Source organism: Ambystoma mexicanum, chromosome 6p, assembly GCF_040938575.1.
Source record: "Ambystoma mexicanum isolate Mex_15411 chromosome 6p, UKY_AmexF1_1, whole genome shotgun sequence".
NCBI classification, from domain to species: Eukaryota; Metazoa; Chordata; class Amphibia; order Caudata; family Ambystomatidae; genus Ambystoma; species Ambystoma mexicanum.
The window spans coordinates 475,100,457-475,124,542 of NC_090935.1; the positions used below are offsets into that span (position 1 = coordinate 475,100,457).

At 47.0% G+C, this 24,086-nt stretch overlaps 2 protein-coding genes across 2 annotated transcripts in view; one reads left to right on the forward strand and one right to left on the reverse strand.

Annotated features, from left to right (window-relative positions):
* CDC20B (cell division cycle 20B) overlaps positions 1-24,086 on the reverse strand; it is a 223,166-nt gene that overhangs the window by 193,057 nt on the left and 6,023 nt on the right. The gene's annotated exons all lie outside the window — the stretch shown is intronic.
* Positions 619-19,018, forward strand: GPX8 (glutathione peroxidase 8 (putative)). Its single transcript, XM_069627275.1, has 3 exons — positions 619-1,056; positions 1,516-1,780; positions 18,553-19,018. The coding sequence occupies exons 1-3, from the start codon at positions 853-855 to the stop codon at positions 18,714-18,716; spliced, it is 633 nt and encodes a 210-aa protein (XP_069483376.1). The 5' UTR covers positions 619-852; the 3' UTR covers positions 18,717-19,018.

Genomic DNA, 24,086 nt, shown 5'->3' on the forward strand with positions numbered 1-24,086 from the left:
CGCATGAGCTGAGCCTGGTTGTATGACCTGCAAATACTGCGGCCACTCCTTTTAAATGCATTTGAAGGTGATCTATGACTCCAAACAATGTTAGCAGTGTTGTGCCTTCCACCCTCCAGCTCCGCCTGCAGCTGCTGCTGGCTGCGTGGGCAGCGAGGGCTGTGCGGCTAGGTGTATATATATGCCATTAACATTGCAGAGGTTTTATGTGAGGCACGTGGAAAGCAGGCACTGCACCCTAAACTAGGGTTTAAAACGTTTTCCTACAGAAGCTCTACGGTTCCTGGCAATGTGGCACGTGTGCACATTCTTATATTAGTGGTATGAATGAACCTTGAGCTGTCTTTCTACAGTGATTTGGAATAAATCACAGTGTTGCCACCTCTCATACCTCAGATTGTCTGATTGGTTTGAACCCAGTTACCATGCCAACCAAATATTCCGCTTCTCAACACTTTAGTCTTCTTTCCTCGGTCCTCTCTGTACAATTGGTTTGGCCCACAAGGTGGCGCTAAACCACCAAAAGTTCCAAAAACAAAAGTAAAGTGCTGCTAGAGCTAGAACAGAGGCTGCCGTGTGAGAAACTACACCCAGCGCCCCCCATCCGTTGAGGAAAGCTCCCGGTGCCCGTACAGGCCCGCTCGGCTCGTCCAGCCCCACCTCCTCTTTTGGAAAAGGGGCTGCATCCCGAGCCTGCACATCTGCACTGGAGCCAGCGGTGCCCGTCACATCTGGCCTGCGCTCTGCAGGCCGGGGGCAGCGGCTGACACTCTGAGCTTGGGGGTGTCGTGTTTCAGCTCCGCCCCCGCTCGCATTCCAGGCCTGCCCAGACATCCCCAGAAACACACCAAGATGGAGGCGCTGGCGACCCATCCTTTGAAATGCTCCATCCCGAAAGCCAAAATGTTCCTCGTCCTCCTGTCCATGGTCCTCTGCACGGCCTTGCTGTGCCTCCTGCAGATCAAGTTCTCCAAACCCAGGATCAAAGACTTTTACTCTTTCGAGGTGAAGGATCTGAAAGGCCGGGTCGTCTCGCTGGCAAGATACCGGGGCAAAGTAAGTGGCGCTCCCGGCTCCCTGCGCGATCCTGGCGCGCCCGCTTAGCGTCACTTGTTGCAAGCGGCCCCTCTCTACGCGCCCCCCCCCCCACACCCCAGGCAGGATAGGGAGACTTTCCCTTCCCTCCGCTTGCTGCCTCCCAAAACAAACTGCGTGCGTGCGTGTGTGTGTGTGTGACACGTAGCATCTCCAGGGGGGTGGTGATGTGTGCTGACGGCCTAATCCCACCGAAGCATTGCACACACATGGCTTCCCTAGAACGCAGTGCAGAGCGCTGTCTAGAAGCGTCATCCTCTGCATTGCGCATGGCGTGATATAAAAGGTGTGTAATAATAGTACATGTGCCGCAGTCCGCGTCTGTCAGGATAACCGTCTGCCACCCTTGCCTTCCGTTGGCAACGCTTGTTTGGCTGCACATGTAAAGGGCCCGCGCATGTTTCTCGCGTTCCCCTGCAGGCGTCCCTGGTTGTCAACGTGGCCAGCAAGTGCCAGCAGCACACGGAGCGCGGCTACCGGGAGCTGCAGGAGCTGCACAGGGAGCTGGGGCCCTCCCACTTCACGGTCCTGGCGTTCCCCTGCAATCAGTTTGGAGAATCCGAACCGGGATCCAACCACGACATCGCCGAGTTTGTCACAACGAACTATGGAGTCTCGTTCCCAATCTTCAGCAAAATTAGGATCCTGGGAAGCGAAGCGGAGCCAGCCTTTAGGTTTCTGACAGGTAACGCAAACATGCACTCGCTGAGCATTACACATCATTGTGACTGCGACATGTTTTACTTACTTCTTTCTGGGGGTTCTGGGAGGAAAAACATATACCCACTAACTGAGTGTGGAACCTTCAGGCTACTGAGTACCGTATTGTGAAAAAATACTTGACCAGTTAGATTTGTGTTCTGCTGGGTCGACGTTGCTGGCATGTTTTTGACTGTCCGTTGATTCCAGTTGCCTCTTCAGAGTTTTTTTTAACTAATGGCGTCTGTTGGTTTCTGTCTGTATTTTTGTTGGCAAGTACAATTGTCCTTGTTCTTTCCCCCTGGGTTCATACAGCTCAATTTCCAAAAACCCAGATACTGCAACTGGATCCAGCAGAAACCACTGGACCGAGGGCAACAGAACTCTCCAAGCAATACTCATAGTTATGGAGTATACACGCTAATAGCCCAGTTAAGATACTCAGGGCTCAACTACAAAATCACATGAAGAGGGTGCCACTAGGTTGCAATGTTCTCAGCAGTGTCAACATAGAGTTCACAGGTGTGCCAAATCTTTGCATTAGTCTGCGTGCTGCCACCAATTGCACTACATGTGTGAGAGAGACGAGTGAGTGGTAGGAGGAATCTGCTTCGCCAGTGTTACCCTATCAAGACTCAATAAGGCCCTATGTAGAGAGAGAGAGAGAGAGAGAGAGAGAGAGAGAGAGCACTCCCCCCTCTCAATCTGGGGGGCAGGAGAAGGAGGCGCAGGGAGAGGGGCCTCATGAGAAGCCTGGGTGCCACCAAGCGGCATAGTCTCACGCTGCAGCCAGCAGGAGAAAGAGCTCCCACCTCTCACCCCCATACACTCACTCAGTCAACAAGAGGATACCAAATGGCCCAGTGAGGTCCAAGAGACAGGACCACCCCTGCTTTGTGGCAGACGTCCCACCAGCCCTGCTCTCCTGTTTCAGTCTACAGCATAGCTGTCAAGTGACCCGCCCTCCAGACCCAAACCTTTGAGGCCGCAATGTTGCTTGAAAACCCGCCAGCAGGGCAGGCTGTGGAAGGATGTCATTGCTTTACTTAAATAATGACATTTCTAGAAGCAATGTGAGGCATTCTTCCGCTTGGTATGGGGTTCTGCTCGTCTCCAAGCGATCTTCTGTGACCTCTCAAGTTTTAAACCAACACCCCTGGCAGCCATGGCCAGAAGTGAGTCTTGCTGCAGCCCCCGTCAAGCTAAATTCCAGATTTCAAAATACTAACACTAAGGGGCTCATTAGGGGTTCCCCGTCTAGAAAAAATGCTGATAAGGTAATTCCGGCACCAGCTTTTTTTTCTATACCGGGGAAACAGAACTTTGCCGATGGGGGCTGTGACCTACTGGCAGGCCTGACCTGCTGGTAGTTCAGGCCCTACCCATAGATAAATGCCAGATAAATGCCAGAACCATTCCAGCAATCCCATCCCAGAGTCCTCTGGGCCTTCATGGAATGGGAATTTACCAACGTCGCCGCTGCCCGTAACATCTCTGTAATACCGGGATATTGAGTGGCAGAAACGCTAGGGGCAGTTTTGCCGGTATCCTGATGGAATTACCAGTGGGATACCGGCAAAACTGTAATGAGGGCCTAAGCCTGCTTTGGGGGACAGGACAATTGTTTGCACAGTGGTTATTTGTAAGTCCTAACAATTGTTTGCTTAATTACTAAAATACCTTCATTGTGATTCAATCTGACAAGAAAGGCATTCATATTAAAACAAAATCAAAGAGCGCAGAGGGCCAAGATCACAGGGCACTGCCATGCGGTCCACACTACTTTCAAGTGCTGGTTGCTTTTTTTCCACCTGGGCTATCCACCATAGCTTGATGCAAATTCCCCTCTGCAATTTCAAAGCACAATTCAGTGCAGACGTCCACTGGGTATGACAAATACCCCCCCCCTCACCCCCCCCCCCCCCACCCGACCAACTAATGTCAAATCAGGGTTAACTAAGGAACTGTCAACTTTCTCTGGGCAAACACACTTAGAAACATTTAAAAAGTTACATCAAAGTGAACTGTGCACTGATTTGGTTTTTTGGTGCGGTTGTTCTCAATGTGGTGGGCTCACAATGGCTTGTGTCCTTTGGGTTGGTGGTTGGAGCTATGCAAATTAGCAATATTTGCACATTTCTGGAGCACAAGCGATGGGAGTGAGGGCAACGCGCAAGTGCCCTCGAAACAACTGTCAGAAGTTGGCATCTGTGGTCTACATAGATTGGTAGGGAGAGGAATGAATGGGAGCGAGGAATCGGAAAAGGGGGCAGGCTCACAGAGGTCACTATTTGGTGTAAGGACGTGTGTGACGCAGCTCTACCTAACATGACTTATGGACCTTACACCTGTCCCCGACTTTAGCAATCTCAACCCTATTTAAAAAGCCAGCTTCTTAGTCCCGACTCCTAGAAAGCACGCTCGGCTCTTTCAGGCATAATTTGAAATGTCAATAGTGGCTAGCTGTTTTTTATTTCTCAAACTTATAAAGCAAAACCTGTTATTATTTTGCGTGAATATTTTGGAATCACTTGATTAAACGTCGGCGTGTAGAAGAAGCTGACTGCACGTGAAGCCAGTCTTTGCTGCTCGCTGTCATTTGCACACCTTCCTGCCTTAACCCCGAAGGGAACATGGAAGGAACGCATGAGTTTCTGCTCCAGACACGACTTCAACATTCTCCATCTCCGCGCAGGATCTTCACGCTTTTCGTAATGGGCCTCAGTCATGTACAGCTGGTATTTCGCACCGCCGCCCCTCTCCTACCAGCCCATGCCCCCTTGCACCCCCCACCGTGTAGGATATGGAAGGTAAATGGTCTCATAGTGCTTGCTGCAATACTTATTTTTTTTTTAAAACAAAACAAACTGGTTTTTAAAGGTGCAGTTTGGCCTTGCTTCCTGTTCTGATTAAATGCCATTTGCACCCGGACAGTGGAGCACAACCAATCAGGTTGCTCTTCAGAATCCGTCCAATTACTCCTGATATTACTTCCATACTACTCGAGGGGCTTGGCACCCCTTAAGTCTTGTATGTTTTAAACTTTTTTAAATGTACCTATGTCAGTATGTTTTTTGGGGGGAAGTGTCTGCACTGTGCACATTCATTTAAAAAAACATGTATGTCTCCCTCAGAGAAATCATAGCAGCCAAGCAATTTTCTGGACTCTAAACCAGGGGAGTTGCTAGGTCTGGAAAAGACCCGGGGCTACGCTGATGTCAGAACTGTTGGGATTGGGGGCGAGCTAGTCTTTTGGCTGTAGCTCCTGAGATTCTATCCGGGGCTACAACCAAAAGACCAGGGTCTATAGCCCACTTAGCCCCCCCCCCCAGCAACGCCTCTGCTCTAAACCCACATAGCCCGAAGCTGCGGGCTATTTTGCCCTTGTAAAGCCACTACGCCATCGATAACCACCATGGCTTCCCCCGGGTCTCACCACCCACCGAGTTTCAAAGGGGAAATGCATGGTGCTGTACATTGTTGCACATCATGACACATGCCAACCCTCCCGACGTAGGTGGGAGACTCCTGACTTTCAGTGAAAAATATAGCCATTTTACACGCTCTGCCGCCTATAATCATTGTAGCCCCGATATATTCCTATGGGGAAATTTACATCTCCCGATTTCCCTGACGAAATCTCCCTCCCAGGTGTGTCGGAATGTTGGCGAATGGCAAAAGTGGCACTGCAGATCTCTTAGTTGGTAATTCAGGTCTACTGGGCTGTTTGGCCGTAAGACCTTCCCTGACGCCGTGGGTGTCACAGTGTTTCCTTGACTGACTAGTCCTGCATTTCCCTAGCAAAGGGCTGGCAGAAAAGGTGCAGTGAAAATGAACTACAGGTCACGAGGGCTCGAAGGCTCCAAAAATGGCCTCAGAGGAAAGTGCCGACATTGCAAAATGTATTGTTTCCGGGTGGCAAAAGGGGCCGAAGTGGAGGAATATGTTCCCTCTGCTCCGCCCTCTTCTCCTTCCCCTGCTCACTGCCAACCCCATACGCACCCCCCAATTCTAACGCCATACCTGCGCCCTTCCTTTCCTTCACTCCACCCTACTATCAAGACTGGCGAAAACACAATGGAAGAAAAGAAATCCCAATGGCAACCATAAGTTTGTTATCGTCCCCCACAACATGCAGGTTTAATCAGCCCCCCCTATTCAATCGCCCACCATTTGCATCTCTTATTGGACATGCCCATGACTATAGCCTCACCCCTACCAATGACCTGTACAGACCATGCATCTGCAGCAATCCATGCTTAATTGCACACAAACACACACCACTGCCAAGCAGAGCTTTGGGGCGACTCGACAATGAGCGTTATGTTCGAAGCCGTCTGTCTATACAACCAAAAATACTCCAGTAGTACCTGCGAGATTGAGGTGTATGATGTCACACTGGAGTGTTACCAGGAGGGCCCAGGTTCGAATGTCCAGGAACGGTGGTCCTGGTTATATCAGGTAAGGGAACGTGAACGTTGTACCCTTGAGTTCCCACCCACTTTGACCTCTGGGTGGGCAGTTACATTTTCTCACAAAACCACTGGGATGGACCCTCTTCAAGAGAAGTTTTACAAGTGTACCTGCACAGAACCCTGATGTGTAGCATTATGCAACTAACTGTGCCCAGCATGCTCTCGTGCTGTGCATTTACAGATCCAGTGCCCTATGCCACTGTAGTCATTAGAGATCACTTGTAACAGGTGACCTTCTACACCTCCTTCCACGATGAAACCCCTATGAACAACCTTAGCTTGGAAAGGTTACCCGACACAGAGGGTTCTGCCATGCATCCCAAAGCTGAGATGGTTTCCCATCGGCTGGAGGTACATCAGTGACGGGTTCCAGGAATAAGCTTCCCAGCATGCAACTGTTCTCCGGGCTATATCTTTGGAGATGTAGCCAGGGTCCGAAATTAAAGGGAGCTGGGTGCTATTTCGCTCCTGCTTGTAGTCTAGAAGAGCTTGGTTAGCTTGACACCAACAGCTACTAAGAGGTACGTTTAGCTCCCCAGGCCATATAATGCAGAACAAACACACAGATGTGCATTTTGGACAGTCTATAAACAAACATTAGGATGTATCTAGATGATATTTAGAGATTAAAGAGTAATTAAGGATGGACAAAATGGTAAGTTTGCATGTTATGTGCAAGTTAGGTTTGCAGACCGCTATGTACTATCATCATTCCCCAGTAGAATGCAGCATAGGCTTGGTTGCACAAAGGAAACCAAGGCATAGTCCGCTGTTCCACAAGGCAGTTTTGCACTGGGTTTTGAGATAGAGGAGGTCATTACGACCCAGGCAGTAAGGGTTAACGCCGTCGTTAACCCTTAACGCCTGATTCCAATTTTAACGGCTGCTTTTAGCAGGCGTTAAAATCCATGGCGCTAAACCGCCTTGGTGCTAATTACGGCACTGTAATTTACGGTGCCGTAATTAGCGCCTTCCCCACTCCCATTATGCCCTATGGGGCAAAAATGGGAATGGGGAAGGGTAAATGGGAAATGGGGATTTACCGCCCCACTCACCTTGGAATGGGGCGGTAAATCCGCCATCCACCATGGTGTAAACATAGTTTACACCATGGTGGTAAAGTTGGTGTACTTACCGCCTGGGTCGTAATGACCTCCAGAGTGTTATTTCAAAAGTTATATGTGAAAATGTCTCCAGCAAAATGTAGCCATTTGAAAAAGCAGTCAACAAAAATGTGTTATCAAAATGTATTAATTCTATACGAGCAATGTAAAGTGGGAAAAGGAGGCCAGTGGTAATGTCGCCAAAAAAAAACTATTTTTAAACACCCAAGATGTCAAGTCTGTAACCCTAACAATGGCACACATCCCTTAATAAAGCCGGGAAATCACCAGCCCCCCACAATCCTCCTAACGCTAACCCTTACACTAACACTAACAGAATTGTACCCCTAACTCCTAAACCTTCCCTAACCCAACCTCTGCACTGCACCAAAGCATTCTATTTGCATGTGACATGATACAACATACCAAATAAATAAATAGAAAATGAACAGAAACCCTAACTCCACCCCCATCACTAGCCCTCCACAAGTTCCATAGCTCTTAACTTAACCCAAATCATTGCTACAACGCTAAATTTACCTAACCCAAACTGACATCCTAACCCTTGTGCTACCCTAACACCTAGGTTTATCCTAGTCCCTAAATCACCAGCCCTCCCCAGCCCCCCTATCACTTTCTTTAACTCTAACCCAAACCTGTTAATCCTAGTCTTACAATACACCCTAACACATACCTTATTCTTCCCTCTACCCTAACCAAACCCCAACATCACCAGCCCTCCACAACAACCCTTACCTTAGCTTATCCTATCCCTTAACCAGGCAAACACAAGCCCCCCACATTCTCCTTAGCCCCACGTTTTAGGCTATTTTTCAATGACAATTTCTTTCTACATTTTGTTTGGCAACTTTTTCACAGCAAATGTATTTTCAGCAAAATGTTTTCACTGATTACATTGTCATTGGTAACCTTCACTGGAAATCTTTTCGAGCAGCTCAAGTGATGATAAAACTTGATTCTTTTTTAATCAAGGGGTTCACTTGCCTTTCCTCTGACAGCTTTTCATCCAAATTATTCTGGAAGCAAAGGACAGGATAAAGTAGGGAGTGGCAATTTATGCAAATCTAGTGACTAACGGAGTGTCTGCATCCTTTGCTGAGTGTCCAATGGGCAGTAAGGCATCGTCTCTGTGAAGAAAGCGATGTGATGAGCATAACTCTTGCCTGCTTCCTACTTGCAGGTGCACTTCTAGCTCAGTAGTATTGGCACAAAGCTGGAAGCCCAAGCCACACGCATTGATGACACCAGCAAGCTGTACCGCCTACCTGCTCTTACAAATGACAAATGTTGATTGTCCTTAATCTATGCATGTCCACTCATGTGTTGTCCCAGGTGACTGTTCCATTTGCCCCCCCTCCGTACCCCCCAACCTGGTCAGAATGTCAGTTATACTCACCCCATTGTAAGAAGCTCACTGCTTCCCCTCAAATCTGATTTTTTGTGATCAAAATACCATTGTTGGGACTGTATAAATAAAGTATGAATAAACATTTTTTAGATGCTAAAGGCGGGGGGGCTGGAGAGTAAACAGGTCAGCTTGACCTATGAGGGCAGCCTCTGTGCTATCTAGACCGGCTCTGATTTATTCTGCAGAAATGCACAAAGCTGACGCAGATCAGTGCTCTTCACCCAACCCCACACTATAGTAGTGAATCCCACAAAGTATTGCTATGTGAGCTTGGTGCATATTTTAAAGACAGGACGTAGAAATATTTGATGCAGGCTTATTTCTGTACTCTGTCTCGTTTAAAAAAAAGACATAACACAAAATGTCTAGAATGTACTTGATCTTTCCAAATTATACAAAGCACCTTTGGTAACACTATGTTGCATCATACATATATAAGGCTGGGTCCCACACCCTACTTTAACTACAATTCTCTTAGGATGTCTGTGCATTGGAACTGAGGATGTGCACAGACATCCTTACCATGAGACACAGCTAGAATTCTGTGTGGCAAAAGGAACATTATCTTCAGAGGGCCCTTAAATCCAGAAGTCACAGCCATTCTAGCGCCTCATAAAAATCCACAGGCTGTCTGAGTCAGTATATATTGTAGCTTTCACGTCCCGGTTTGGGGGACGGACATGGCATTTAATGGCCCACCAGCCCGAGCTCTGATAGGCCCGAGCTAGGGCCTCGGGTCGTGCTGCAAGCCGTTAAACGCCATGTCCGCCAGCCAGCAGGGGCGTGAAAGCTATTCGTACTGCAGGATTTTCCCGGGTGTGGATAGATTTAATTTTTTTCCATTCCGACGTGAAATAAAATGTCCACCGCCATTAAAATAGAAAAGGGACTATGTCCCTTTTCGGATGACGGTAGCCATTCCAAAATGGCCACTGTCATCTATTTTGATAGTGGCGTACATTTTTATTGACAGTTTCTTTTTTCACTGCAGGCGGTGAATGCACAATCGTGCCCAGGAAAGGCGGATTGTGATTGGTCAGTCTGCCTTTCTCGGGTGCAAATGTTCAATATAACAAACATTTTAACGTTAGAGTGAGTGTTGTAAAAATTGAAATGAGCACCAAAGCGTAGTGTGTATTAGTTAATTGTTGATTTAAGCATCCTCTGTCTCCTTAACCCTCGCGACTCCATCTCTACTTCCCTCTCTTCCCTCGGCTGGCTTCCATTTCACTCCCAACTTAAATTTCACTTTCTCTGCCTTGTCTTCAAATCTCTCCATGGTCTTGCTCCCCCTTATCTCTCCTCCCTCCTCTCGTTCTACTCTCCTTCCAATTCCCTTTGTTCAGCCGACCATTTGCTACTCACTGTACCCCCCTCCCCTTGTGCCGCATCCCGTTTCCGCTCCTTCCAACTCCTAGCCCCCCTGCACTGGAACTCCCTACCTCTCGCAATTCGCTCTACCCCTACCTTCTCCTTATTCCGCACCTCCCTTAAATCTCTCCTTCTCCATTCTCCTCCTTGAAACCCTTTCCCCTCCCTGCTTCCCCTCCCTCCTTATCTTTCCCCTTGAATATCTTCCTCCCCTCCCCTACTTCCCCACTCTCACCTTTTTGCCTCCCCTCCTCCTTCTCCTCCTTACCCCACTCCCTCCCACACAGTCCTACTCCACTACTCTCCCTATTTCATTCAGTTAATTGCTCTTCTTACTGTTTTGTTGACTGATTCATATTGTAATTTGCTTCTACCGTTATATTGTTATGTTTCATGTATTAAGTTGTTCAATTGTGCAGCGCTTGTAAAGCGCTATATAAATAAATAAATGCAAATCTCACCAATTGCTGATCGCTCCACTGAACCCTACTTCCCACCCTCTCCCTGCATCCCCTTACCATCCCAGTTCCTCTGCTACCATGCATATTAATGTAACCCTGAGTGTGCCCCCTGTGTACAGCACTAAATTGGTCCTTGTCTAGGATTGCACTTTATAAATACCATATAAGGTTTGCACTTTATAAATACCATATACACCTTTTAATAGATATACTTGTCAGATATAAAGGTCTGTGGACATTCTTATGTTCCCCAAATTCTTTTTCATATTCTTCCAAGCAGGCTGAAACCCTGACTGGTGCTATTTGTAGCCTATCCGTCTCTTAGAGAAAGAATATAATAGCAGTTTACCAGACTAAATCTTGGAATGATAACCTCGTATTAGAAAATAATTGATAGGGTTGGTTTTGAAAATGTGCTTTCACCAGTTAGACAAGTATAACATTCGTATTATGACTAAAATATGTATTTAATCTATTTAATACTTATATAGCGCCAAACAAAATCAAGCCTGGGGGCATCAGGGTGCTCACATGGAACTAGGCATACACACAGAAAACACAGTCCGAGCAATTTCAAGTCAACAAATCCAGAGATAAGCAAAGGCAAATCATTGCAAGAAAGCTGATCCAGGCTCAAGCAAATACATGGGTTTTCATGGCCTTACAATCCCTAAGATCTGGGGGCAAAGGATTCCAGAGTTTAGGTGCCACACAGTGGAACATGCCCTCGCCGAACATAGTCAATTGCATTCTTGGAACAGACAGAAGATTAGTATTGTTGGATCTCAGGGTCCTACGACTAGGTAACCAAGAGAGCCTTTCTGATAGATAATCAGAGCTAACGCCAAATAGGCATTTATGCCAATGTAAGAAACCAGAAAGAACTCCTTGCTTCAACCGAAGCCAGCGAGGTGCTCTTCTGGCTTGTGAAATGTGGCCACCTCTCCATAAGCCTTTCACAGCGCGAACGGCACTATTTCGAACAGCTTGTCATTTGGGCATGTGCCCCTTGCTTATTCCCTGTAGCCGACTGCCACAGTAATCCAACTTGGCACTGATGACAGCTCTGGCAATGATAGCACAATTCTTCTTTGTTAAGGAGGGACGCAGCTGACTAAGCAACTTGATATAATAGGCAGAAGTGGAAACCAGGTTGTTTACGTGTGCCTTCGTGCTTGCTCTCTTCTTAGTCGAAATAGACTGCTAGGTTTTTAACTTTCGGCAGTGTGGCATTCGTGCAGTTGACTAAAGTGAAATTGTTATAATTCGTACTTAGTTATCTTAGCCTGCCGCTGTGCCGTCTGTCATTCACTCCGTTTTGGTGGCATTTAGAGCCATGCCATTATCCACCATTCAATGCTGAATTAAGGAATACACCTTATGAATATCTTCAGTCAGTGTCCTTATTGTCGTCACTGTAAGGGGGATTAAGCACTGCGTATTATACACATATTTAGTAGACATTATGCCTCTTGCGTCAAGCAGTTGAAACAGTGGCTTAGTGAAGACATTATAAAGGGTAGGTGAAAAACATGACCCTTGAAGCACCCCAAACGGTACACTAACCACGTCTGCCGATGCTTCGCTGCTATATACTCTGGTGAAATGATTGACCAGGAAGGACTTGACTCAATTAGCTGCAGCATACAAAAACGAGCTGAGTGTAAGAGTCTGTTGGCTAGGATAGTGTGATCCACTAGATCGAACGCAGCAGATAAGTCTCGAAGCATCAGAAGCATGATTTTACCATTTTCCATAGCTTGCATCATATTAGCCTTCAAGCCCAATAATGCTGTTTCTGTACCATGTGCTATTCTAAAGCCAGATTGTCGCTTGCCTAAGATGTTTTTAGCAATGAGATGTTCCTGTACCTGCAAATAGGGCACTTGGTCAAGAATTTTAAGAAGAAAAGGAACATTTGCAATGGCCCTGTAATTGGCTGCCTTATTGGCAGACAAGGTGGGCGTCTTCAGCAGCGGAGAGATCCAGGCCTGCTTAATGCATCCATGTATATGACACTCTGAGAAAGATGGATTGATACATTTCGTGATGGTCGGGATCAGAGAAGTCGCACAAGCCTTAACCACAGCCGCTGGCAGTCGCCGCTGGCAGTCATCGCCTTTACAAGTAGCTGGCTTACGTTGTGCGACAATGTCTGTCACTTCAGTTTCATAAGCTCCCCTGAACTCAAACAGTTTCTGCTGATTGTGTGCCAGAAGGGCAGGGGGAGCAGCCAGTACACGTTCGGTTTTAGGCGACATGAACCTTACGTTTATTATTACTGTTCTTCCTGATCTTCTGGGTTTTTTCCAATCTAACGAATGAACACCGTGCTCTATCCGTCGTGAGTTTAATTTCCCTTGGACATGGTTTTTCTAACTGTCTTTGGAGTTTAAAAAGTTCTGGCGCATCTGAGCACGCATTAATGAACCTTAACTCATACTCAGCCGTCTTTGCTTCAGTTATAGTTAGTTTCTAATGTTTAGCTGCTCCAGCATTTGTTTCCCTGTTCTGTGAGTTTCTAGATGTCATGATCGCGCCACCCATCCCAGCTCCTTTGACACCCCTGCACCCTACTTGTAACCCCCCTAGGAGCTTCCCCTTTGGAAAGTGAGGGGAGAACTGGGATGACAGGCTGCCAAAGGGACTATGCAGCGAGTCCGTGGTTGTGTGCAAAGGTGGCTAGTGCCTTGGCTGCAAGACAGCATAGGTCACAGTCCTGAAGTGGGCTGCAGAAGTAAGAACATGTTTCAGGCATGGAAGAGCCAGAGCCCTGTATGGATGACCATGGGAACACTGGAAGCGGGGCTGATCGTGGGCCGGCATGCAGGATCGCCTGGAAGAAGAGGCCGGAAAGCAAGAGGGTGGCAGGAGGTTCCAGCTATGCAGAGGGCAGCTCGCAGCACAAGCAGGAGAGCCTTGCGCACGGGTCGCATACAGGCTGAGCACATCAGGAAGGAGGTCCTCTGCACAGGGGGAGTACCCGCCGAAAGGGGCCCCGATTCTGAACTCAGGAAAAGCACAAGGACACTCAAGATCTCAGAACACGTGGGAGAGCGTATTAACTTAAAGAAAAAAAAAATATATATATATAGTAATAATATGTCTCCATTCTATTTAGCTTTTAAGAAATCAACATATGGGCTGGATTCATATTCTCAGTGTTAGTGGTTGTCGGCACGAAGCTTTTCGTTCTACCTTTTTGGGGGGTGGGATGACAGTTTCCCAAAATGGAGCCAGTACTGATCTTTACTGAGTCATTCTGACACGCTTTTGAGGGCTATTTTCCAAGCACACTTATAAACTCACATTCTCATCGAGGAAACCAGTGTTTGTTCACATGGCACCAAAATGGACTGATCCAAACTTAACACCATAGACAGCCTTGCGAGAATAGCGGCGATTAAAGTTGTTCTCCTTGACACTAATAAATCTGATCGCCGCCAGCAGACAGCACATAGGTCGTTAGCCGGCGCACAGGTCCCCTCATTACCTCTCGCTCTGAAGTGGTGCGTACCCACCCCTCCATCTGTCCTCCTAAAACTCTAGTATCACACCATAGGGTGGCGCCATCCCATTAGAAGTCGGAGTCCTTTGGGAGAGCCGCGCGGCAGAGGCAGAGGATCGCAAAACAAAAGGCAATTAGGCTAAGGACCAGGGCCCTGTTTTCCATGGATTTGGTTACAGTGCAACCAACAATCCCCCCTCGCTCGTGGGAATGGCTCTACAAGATGGCCGCCCATTATTTACTGCAGTCGCTTGCCACAAGCTTTGGTCACGGTGGACTATTCAAGAACGCTACCGGTCACAACGTGAAGTACAGTCCACGGGAATCCAGCAGCACCCGTGCCGGCAGGGGGACAGAAAGAATGTGCGACATGGTAGAAACATACAGATACAGCTCTTGGGACTATTGAAGCCGTCCACGCGGACAATTATTAACGCTCCAGTGTCGGGCAGTATTTCTTAAGTGTCTATTTCTGTGAACCGATCGCTTTTAAATGTGTGACATTTTCTGATTTGGACACTTAAGGTGCACGTTAAAATAAGTAATGCAATGTGTAGCTGCTAACACCAGCTGTGGGTCGTGAAACCAAGACATGCTGGTGATATATGTGTGCCTTGGTATAACAGGCCCTACACTTTTTTGGGTACAGTTGGTCTCCCTATGTGAGAGAGGGTGTGCCCAGACGTGGGTCCCTTGCTCGCTGCGCCATAGGGAACCCAAGCTGCACCTCACTGAGGAGGCCCAGCAAGACCCAACAAGGCCGAAACATGTCTGGGGCTGCTTGAGTATCTGTGCAGCGGGGACCTGGCCTAGCAGTTCGGGCTGGGCTGCTCCCATTGGTAGGAGTACCCGACTGATTTGCATACGGCTGGACCCCTTTTGCAATGGCACAGACAGGCTAAAAGAAATGTGGGGTGGAAGTTTGCCCAGAGCAGTGCTAGTAGTTCAGATTTATTTAAAACCTTCCACCCATCACTTCTTTGGTTATAACAAGCCCTACACTTCCGCCATGGACATTGATTCGTGTCAGCGCTTCCAGAAACAATCAGCCAACTGAAACCGTAGCGTGCTGCTAGAACTCCCAGAGGAGGGGACCACCAGCATCATCTCTTGCAAGGCCAAACCTTCTGCAATCATTTTTTGGATCTGCTCCGTTCTTATATTGTTGTTATATTGGTTGCTTGTTTAGTGCCTATACTGCCCTGTGGCCGCTTCAAAGCACCATAGAAGAACAGAAGAAGGGTAGATAAGAGGGATCAGGAGAGAAGGCACGCAGGTAGGTGAATGTTTGAGGGCTCTAGAAGGGTCATTTTGTGGCTCTGAGAGGGTCTGTTGAATTTACGTGAGTGCTCATTGGGAGCACTGTGAGGATCTGGTGTGGGATCTGATGGGACTATGTCGTGATATCTCGGGGTGATGTATACAATTGGAGGTTGTGGGAGGCTGTTCGTGGGCACACTATGTGATGCTATGTTATGTTAGTTACCAGTTATACACATGCCATGACCGTAGCCATCTCTAAGTGCAGCCTGTAGGAGGAGGCCTTGGGGAACATGTGAAGCATATCGAGTCATAAATAACGGTCCAAATGATACGTTTGCATCTTATTCGAAAGTTAAATTGTGGGACGCTATTTCGTAATTCCTCGTTCCCCAGTGGTATCTCCTGGTCACTGGTTAATGCTGCTTACCCAGGAGCAGCCTTTAGCTCCTGCCCATTGAATCCTAATTTCGATCCTTGCATGTGTGTGTGTCTTTGCAAGGCTGAATGCACGTATAGTTGGAGTGGTGCACTGTGAATGGATTTGTGGCGCAGTGTAAGAATGCCCCACACGTAAGGATGGCGCCACTATATTATCCACAGCCTCCATGTAATCATGGCATGAATGGATAGCCCTCCGCCAATATCATTATATGGCATCTGGTGAGCCACCGTATAATGCAATCCCATCTATGTATTTGAGCATGCATAGTCAGGGCCAGCAACTGGAAACCAATGAAACAAGCCACCAGTATCACTCATTTAATGAAACGGAATGTGCACGGCACATCACACCACCATGATATGATAGGTTATTTATAACGCGCTTAATGCCCAGAGGTTTCTAAGCGCGGACCCGGGGACCAAACCTGTGTTGCTCTGTGTCATCTTGCTTCCAAGGCAAGCATGTTGCCCCTGAGCTATCCTCTCGAGACCTCCACCTCCATGTAACCCCACATAAAGCTAGTGAACAAAGCACACAGTCACACAACTTAAGAAGCTGACATTTTCCACCACATGCCACAATGCACGAAGCCTCATGCCTGGGTATCAACGAATGCACCCGGCCTCACAGATAGCCCTTACACTGCACACCAGTCTACAACCCTGCGAGTTGTAGTCCACAGCATTACTATTATGCCAGTTACCGGTGTGTGTGTGCCTGATGGGGACACATCATTATGAACTATTTCAAAATGTTATCTGCTTGTTTTTGTACTGTTTATGTGCATTTACTAATGCACTGTTATTTGTTATGCACTGACAAACAAAGAACACAGCGGCACTGCAAACCAAGACATCCCACAGTGATATCAGGCCTAATCAAGGGCAGATGAGCGCTTTACAGTTCCGATATAGCACACAATATCATCCAAATAAGCTTGTATACAAGCTCCAAAGCACCACCACGATGACCTCACAGTCCTGAGGCTTGTCTGGAATCTGGCATATCATAACCCTGTCGGGGTATCCAGGCTACGGGCCGCGGAGAAAAAGAAACGGAGGGATGAAAGAGGATGGAGTAGTGGGGGCAGCTGGTAATGGCTTTCAGGTATTAAAGAGAGATTCTAGGAAAGGGAGGGAAGAGGGTAGTGTTTGTGACAGACTGGACCCATGTAGGCTCAGCACGGCTGGCCCAGGAAAGAAGTGTGATTTCAGGATGCCTATAACTAGAGGCAAACATGTCACGCGAGCAGTCCCTTAGTACTGGGTAATTGATACTTGTATTAGGAGTGTGGCTGTGCGATGGGCGCGCAGTATGCTCAAGGGTTACCTTGAAGTATGGAGGCGTGTTTGCAAAGGTAACGCTGTACCATCCCAAGGCAAGCCCAAGGAGCCCAGGCCTGGGACTGGCAAGCCCACCTGTTAGAGTGGACAGAGGTACGGGCTGATTCGATAAAAGGGGAATTGAGCAGACAGCAGGGAACCTTGGCCGGCTAGACGGAGGACGAGACAGAAGGTGGGACATGTCAATCTATGCTATGCCTGCTTGGCCATATATGAGGAGGACTGTGGTGGAAGGCTGCAAGAGGCGCAATTTAACAGGCAATTTACTACCACAGAGAAGCGCAAAGAGCTGCTTTGCAGGCCAAGCAGTGATCCTAGAACCGTAGAATTGCTTGCATAAGGGCAACTAATAACTGCCGACGTGCTTAAATGGACTGACAAAGTTTAAATACCACTGATCTCAGATATAATGGGACAGATGCCTGATCTGTTGATATAGCTAAAGAGGAGCGTGCTCGCAGGGAATATATAAATCAATCTGATTGATACTAGTGCAAACGTGGGATTTGATTTGTACGCCCCCTGAATTATAAGTTCCCAGCTGAGTCTTCTAACCTGTGACTCCTTTCCCAGGGTTCGACATTTTAGGGTACTTTTGGCTCCCCGGGCCAAATGATGCTAAACAAACACACCGATCTGAATTTAACTCTGTGCGTTTGGGACTATCTGTAAACAAACACTAGGACACATATATTGACATTTAAAGCCTAAAGGGTAATACATAATGGATAAAGTGATAGGTTTGCATCCTATGTGGAAGTTGGATTTGCAGAATGCTTTGCTCCTAGCTCCTGTCACAGGTTCCCAGCTGCTTTCAGCTCCTGATTATCCAAACTTAATTTTAACCCCTGCTTCCCTTAATGCCTCCCTCCCTGCTTTGAAGGTGGCATCCCGGTGAGATCTGAATGGTTCCCTGGGGTGCAAAGGCAGCATTCTACAGACCCCTATCCTCTACACGAGAAGCTGTATTTTAATGTGTTGCAATAGTGTAACTGCACGGATTTTGACAGCCAAAGGGCCGTCGCTGCACAGTAATGTGTGGTAGTTTGTGCGGTCTGAGAATGTTGTTTCATGCAGCTGTGCCTTTTTGACCAATAACTATACTGGGAAGTGGGCACTTCTGTTTATTTTAGACTTTTGTTTAGATGTATTTTAAAACACAATTTTCACCATTGTTTTGGTTTCTTAACATAAAACAAAACAGGAAAAAAATGAAACCCTTTGTCACAGATATGATTGACAGTGGTTCATCGTGGCCAGTTGCTCGTAGGGGCCTAATGGAGATTATTTTTGGGAAAACTTCAAATGAAAATTCTGTGGAATTATGTGGTCCTGAATGTGTTTATTTCTGACACGTTTGTAGATTCGACGAAGAAAGAGCCCCGGTGGAACTTTTGGAAATACCTGGTGAATCCGGACGGGCAAGTGGTGAAGTACTGGAAGCCGGAGGAGCCCATCGAGAGCATCAAGCCCGACGTGGCCGCTCTGGTCCGGGCCATCATCATGAAGAAGAAGGAGGACCTTTGAAAGGGACCCATCAGAACTTGGACTGTGTCGCCATCATTTCCATGAGCTCTCAGAGGGCGCGCGCCGGCCTTGGTTGAGAGGTTCTGTCAGTGTTTGCATGTTTGCGGGCACTGCGCTGGAGCTTCTATGGACGGAAACATGCGTCCCTACCTTGCACTTGCTGGCAGATGTGTGGGCAGAGCGCCGAGGAGATTTCCTCTCAGATTGACTTGCATTGGAGGAATGTTTTTATTTTATGAGAGAAGAGCTGGAAAAAGTGTAAAGAGAGACCCAAATAAACGGAGGGAGGCTCACACAAATAAGCGAGTTGACAAGTGGGATTTCTCCGGGCTTTGTAACATGACCGTGGTTCCACCTGTTAGAATCAGACTGGTAGAACTCATGACAGTTTTCAACACATGCATATCTATCTCATCTCTCATGCATGCACAAATCCAATCCTCCGCATGGCACACACATACTTCACACACTCACACACACAGACACACACACACACACACATTCAGTAAACAAACACTGTTATACAAACTCACCTCATGCACAAATGTAAACCCACCCCCACTTGCTTAAACACACAATCACCAACTTCTCGCCACACACACAGACACAGGCTAAGCATTGTCACACATACAGACATATGCATACTTATCTATTTACACAAAAGCACACAATGCTGCCGCAGCAACACATACATACTCCTATGTGCACATGTACTCTTTGTACACAATCATGATTATCTGTACTCAAACACTCCACATATAAGCATTCCTATACCCTCACACATTTGCCTTTTACACACACGCATACAATTCTTAATACACACTGGTGTGCACAAATCTACACACAGACGTGCATCTCTTTGCAAAATGACGAACATTCCAATTCATCTACACGCCAACATAAACATACTATCAATTTAGTAACAAACAAATACTGTAACAGAGTATTCGGATTAATTGCAGGGGTCGAAATGTGGATTTGATGAGCAGGAGCTAAAAGCATCATTTCCTGGACATCGGGTATCGCCCGCAAAGCAAATCTACCTTCCACACTATATGCTACTTGCGATTGTTTATGACTAACTATGCTTTAATGTGTGTTCCAATGCACCTTTACTCACATTCCCAGACACACTGAGTTAATGTCGGATAGGTGGGTTTGTATGGGACCAATTTGCCCACGGAGTCGAAATTAGCTGCTAGTAGTGGTTACTGTCAAGCTAATAAGTCTCTTCTAGGCTACAAGCAGGAGGTAAAGAGCTCCCAGCTCTTGGCAATTTCTAACTCTGAATTGTAACCCAAGATTTCAGAGAAACTCATCTAAGCCACCTTTCCACCAAAGCCCTGGACACTGTTTGCATGGTTAGCTTATTCTCAACTAACTTCACATGTATTTTAAATGTAATGCACCCGGGTCGTGGCAAGAGCTAAGCCTCTTTAAGGACACCAAATTGTTTAAAGACACCTGCTGATATTGTGGACATTGTAGCCTGGCAAAGAGCTGTGCCACGGGCAGAGTCCTCCTTGGTTGCATTGGGCGGGAGTCCGGCACTGAGGAGAGTGGGAGTGGAGAAAGGGGGCCGGAGGCGGGAGACACAGGTAAGTTTGTTGTGACAGTGTTTGGGGTTGAAGAGGATTAGAAGGAGAGTGAATGGGGATGGGAGTCAGCGGTGAAGGGGTGTAACCCCTTTTAAAGAGGTTTGGGATCAGACCAGGCGAGTGAAGGAGCTTTGATGTATTTACTACATGAGAAAGATACGCACAGTAAATACACGAGAAGTGAAGACATCAACCTGATTGAACCAATACACTGGGGGTTCAAAACGCTCTATGATACCCAGCAAAAGTTGGAGAGAATCACTTATGCACTCAAGTCACTAACTTGTTCATCTACATTTTTCTCCTACCATGGGTTCTCTGCCCAAGGAGCCAAGCAAATTTGGCTCTGGAAGGGAACAGTCCTTTCTCTTATTTCCCTATTCCCTCCTTCCTTTTGTGGGTGTAACTTTCATTCAGCAACAGGTTTTTTTTAAATGGGATTTTTGCCAAATTGTATTTTCTCGAAAAAAAATATCGAAAAATATAGGGTGTTGTGGGTAAGGGTATATAAGGGCAGAGGTTTAGGGAATGCAATTAATAGGGGGGCAACCACCCCCCCCCCCCAATAAAACATGTTCGATTCGTTTTTCCAAGAAATTATTTTGGGGCAAAACACCCATGGAAGAAAAGACTGTTGATGACTGAACATATAACCACCCCTTGTCCCTGGCAGCACCGTCACTTGGCTCCACTCCTGCAGATTCTCCTCCATGTGAGAGGGTGGAAGTTATATAAGTGCCCTCTTGTGAAAAGCAAGTGCACCCTCAAGCCCATCTTGAGTTCATTCCAAACATGCACTGAATGTGCACTCACAAGCACAAAACACAGAAGCATAGCATCTCACCACATGGATCACGCGGTCCCCCTCTCTCCAGATCTACATGCTAGCAAGGTACTTTCTGAACTCGGCTCTACGGGATTATTTCACAGACCAAAATATCCAACGTGGAAATTACCAAAAGCATAAAGCCGAGAAACTGAAACTGCGCTTTTTTAAGTAACGTCTTAAAAGTCACTAAATTGTACATTTGAAATCTTATTTTTAAGAAATATGTACCTTTCCTACGTAGTCTCGTAGGTTGCGACTGTCTTAGAAGCGATTTCCTTTTCTCAGACGTCCATATCAACTCCTGCGAGAGTTCGCACGTCCCGTCTTTTTTTTAACAACTTTATTTGTAATAGCAGTCCGATGTAACTAGATGCTTCATACCACAGCAAGCCCGAACCAAAGTACAGAAAAGCAGGGGACACCTCCGCAACCCTGATTGCAAAATGCTACCCTCCATACTGGCGCCGGAGAGGTGAAGAAAAACGGGGACACTCCCGCAAGCCCCCTATCCTCCATCGCACCATGCTGCCATCCATGCCGACGAGGGAAGAACGAACGAGGTAGGTGGCGGTCGAAGTCATGGCACGCCGATATAGTCGCAAGGAAACCAACACAGTAAAACTGAAAGGGATTTTCATGATAGGAATTCGACATTATCGGAAATATGGAATCATCGTACAGGCCTCATTCAAAATAATAGTCAATTCAACCTTTTATATTCGATATTTTGGGGTAATACCCTTAACGCTCCTGCAGCAACCCGGCTTGGCCCGCTATAGATAACATTTTCTAGTCTACTAATTTAGCTCTGCCTTTTCAGCCCTCCAGCTTTCACTCTGCACATGGCCAATTCTTGGCTCTGGCCCTTCTGTCAGAGGGCTCGGCACTACCAGATTTCCTCCCAGCTTTCATTAGGGGGTCTTACGCTTATAACCCTTGTTCATGGAACTGTGGAAAATGTATTTCTGCAGTGCAAACTCACTTTTCAGCAGTGCAAAGACTCTTTGAACCATGCAAAGAATTCCATGAATCGGACTCTATGGGCCTCATTACGACCTTCGCAGAACGGGTTAACGGGCTCCGCTAATGGAGGACGGAACCGTTAAACCCAACCCATTCCGCGCAATTACGAGGTCCCGTCGCGGGACCCGGTAAGGACGCATGGTAAAACCAGGCGTTGTTACCGGGTCCCGCGAGGGGAAGAGGGAGCTAACAAAGGGCCGGTCGTAATCGGCCCGTTGTTAGCACCCTCTCCCATTGAGCCCTATGAGGGATCAGATGGGAATAGGGAAGGTCCAGGCCCGGGTTCCCAGAGGGAGGAATTACCGGGCCCTCCGAACTCAGAATGGCCCGGTAATTCCCCATTCTGGGAACCCGGTAAAGGAGACCGGTTTGGCGGCAGCCATGGAGCTGATAGCTCCATGGCTGCCGCAAAACTCGTAAAGAGGCCCCATGTGTTTTAGAAGCCTTCCCGCTGTTAGGTACTCTTTAGCACATCTCAGGGCCATTACACATCCGTAACATGGGTTTAGCTACTACCAAAACATCCTTGTGCTAGTACATGCGCCAATGAAAAGTTGCCCGCCAATTATGGGCTGCTTTCTTTTCTCTCTAGATGAAACTTGTTTTGATCAGTGCACTCTAATAACTTTACATGCATTCCGACTGGCAATCATAATCATACACCCTTTTAACTTATCACATGACCACATAAGATTTTTCAAGATAATTATATTAATTTGTTGCATAACAGGGCACAGATGCCTCCGCTTCACAAATCACTGTAGATCCCAAGCTGAGGGGATTCAATTTACAAACAATCCCCCTAGTGTGCAAGCATAGAAACACAGTGATGCAATACATGTTCTCAAGAAAGCAACAGCCTATCGTGTCACTTTTCCCCAATCACATGTTTCTAAATATCCTACTCCATTGGACTGAGTCTCGCACTTGGCAATGCAGCCATACCTCTGGGGCCTTATTAGCAAATATGGGCCCCCTGTGCTGAAAGAACATTGTGTTGTTTGGGTATTACCCAAATTGACCTTTTACAATTGCCATTTTGTTCTAATTGAGCTAATAATAGTGGTCCTAATTGACCTTCTACACAATTGACCTTTACCTTTATTTTACTTTTTATATATATGTGTGGGTGGTTATGGGGTAATAGATAATATAATGGGACTAGGTGTGTTTTGGATTGAGTGGGGGATTGCAGGGGGTTTCGCATATATGTCCTAATTGACCTTCGTTTCACGATCAATTGTGCAGAAGATCAATTCTCCCGCAATCAATTGTGAAAAGGTCAATTAGTATACATCAGTTGTTTGCACTGTAGTGTGCACCCATTGATTTTGCTGCAGCTTCTACATACTTTATGGCAAAATAAAAATTAATCGGCCCTGTGCATGGTCCGAGTCTTTGTGGCTCAGCAAAGTTGAAAATCATCACTCAAGGAGAGTCAGAGTCTGTCTGATCATTTGGTCAAAGGAAATGCAAAGCAACAGTAGAGGCAAACAACAGTGGTCTCTTAGGTCATTCTTAATGAAATCATATTTACTTGAAGAAATTTGGAAAGTTGAGAGCCACAATGGTGGAAAATGCAACAACACTGACGGAAGATGAGCACGACAATGGGAGTGATGTTGAGCGAAGACGAGTACCACAACGGGGGAAGATGTCCATATCCATGTGTTCATGGGAAGATTGGAGGCACATTAGTGGAAGATGGCTGCATTACTGGGAGAATATGGGGTCAAACTTGACGAATATGGGAGGCACACTAGAGGAAAATGGGAGGCATACTGGGAGAAGACAAGGGTCATGCTCGAGGAAGATGGGAGACCGCCTGGGGGAGATAGGCCCACTGGAGGAAGATGCAAGGCCTGATGGAGGAAGATAGGAGGCACACTAGTGGAAGATGGAAGGTCCACTGGTGGAAGA

Excerpts from the sequence above, each read along its gene's own strand:
- GPX8 (XM_069627275.1), top strand. The coding sequence starts at position 853 with ATGGAGGCGCTGGCGACCCATCCTTTGAAATGCTCCATCCCGAAAGCC. Across the intron at positions 1,057-1,515 it reads TGGCAAGATACCGGGGCAAA|GCGTCCCTGGTTGTCAACGT; the intron begins GTAAGTGGCGCT and ends GTTCCCCTGCAG. Across the intron at positions 1,781-18,552 it reads AGCCTTTAGGTTTCTGACAG|ATTCGACGAAGAAAGAGCCC; the intron begins GTAACGCAAACA and ends ACACGTTTGTAG.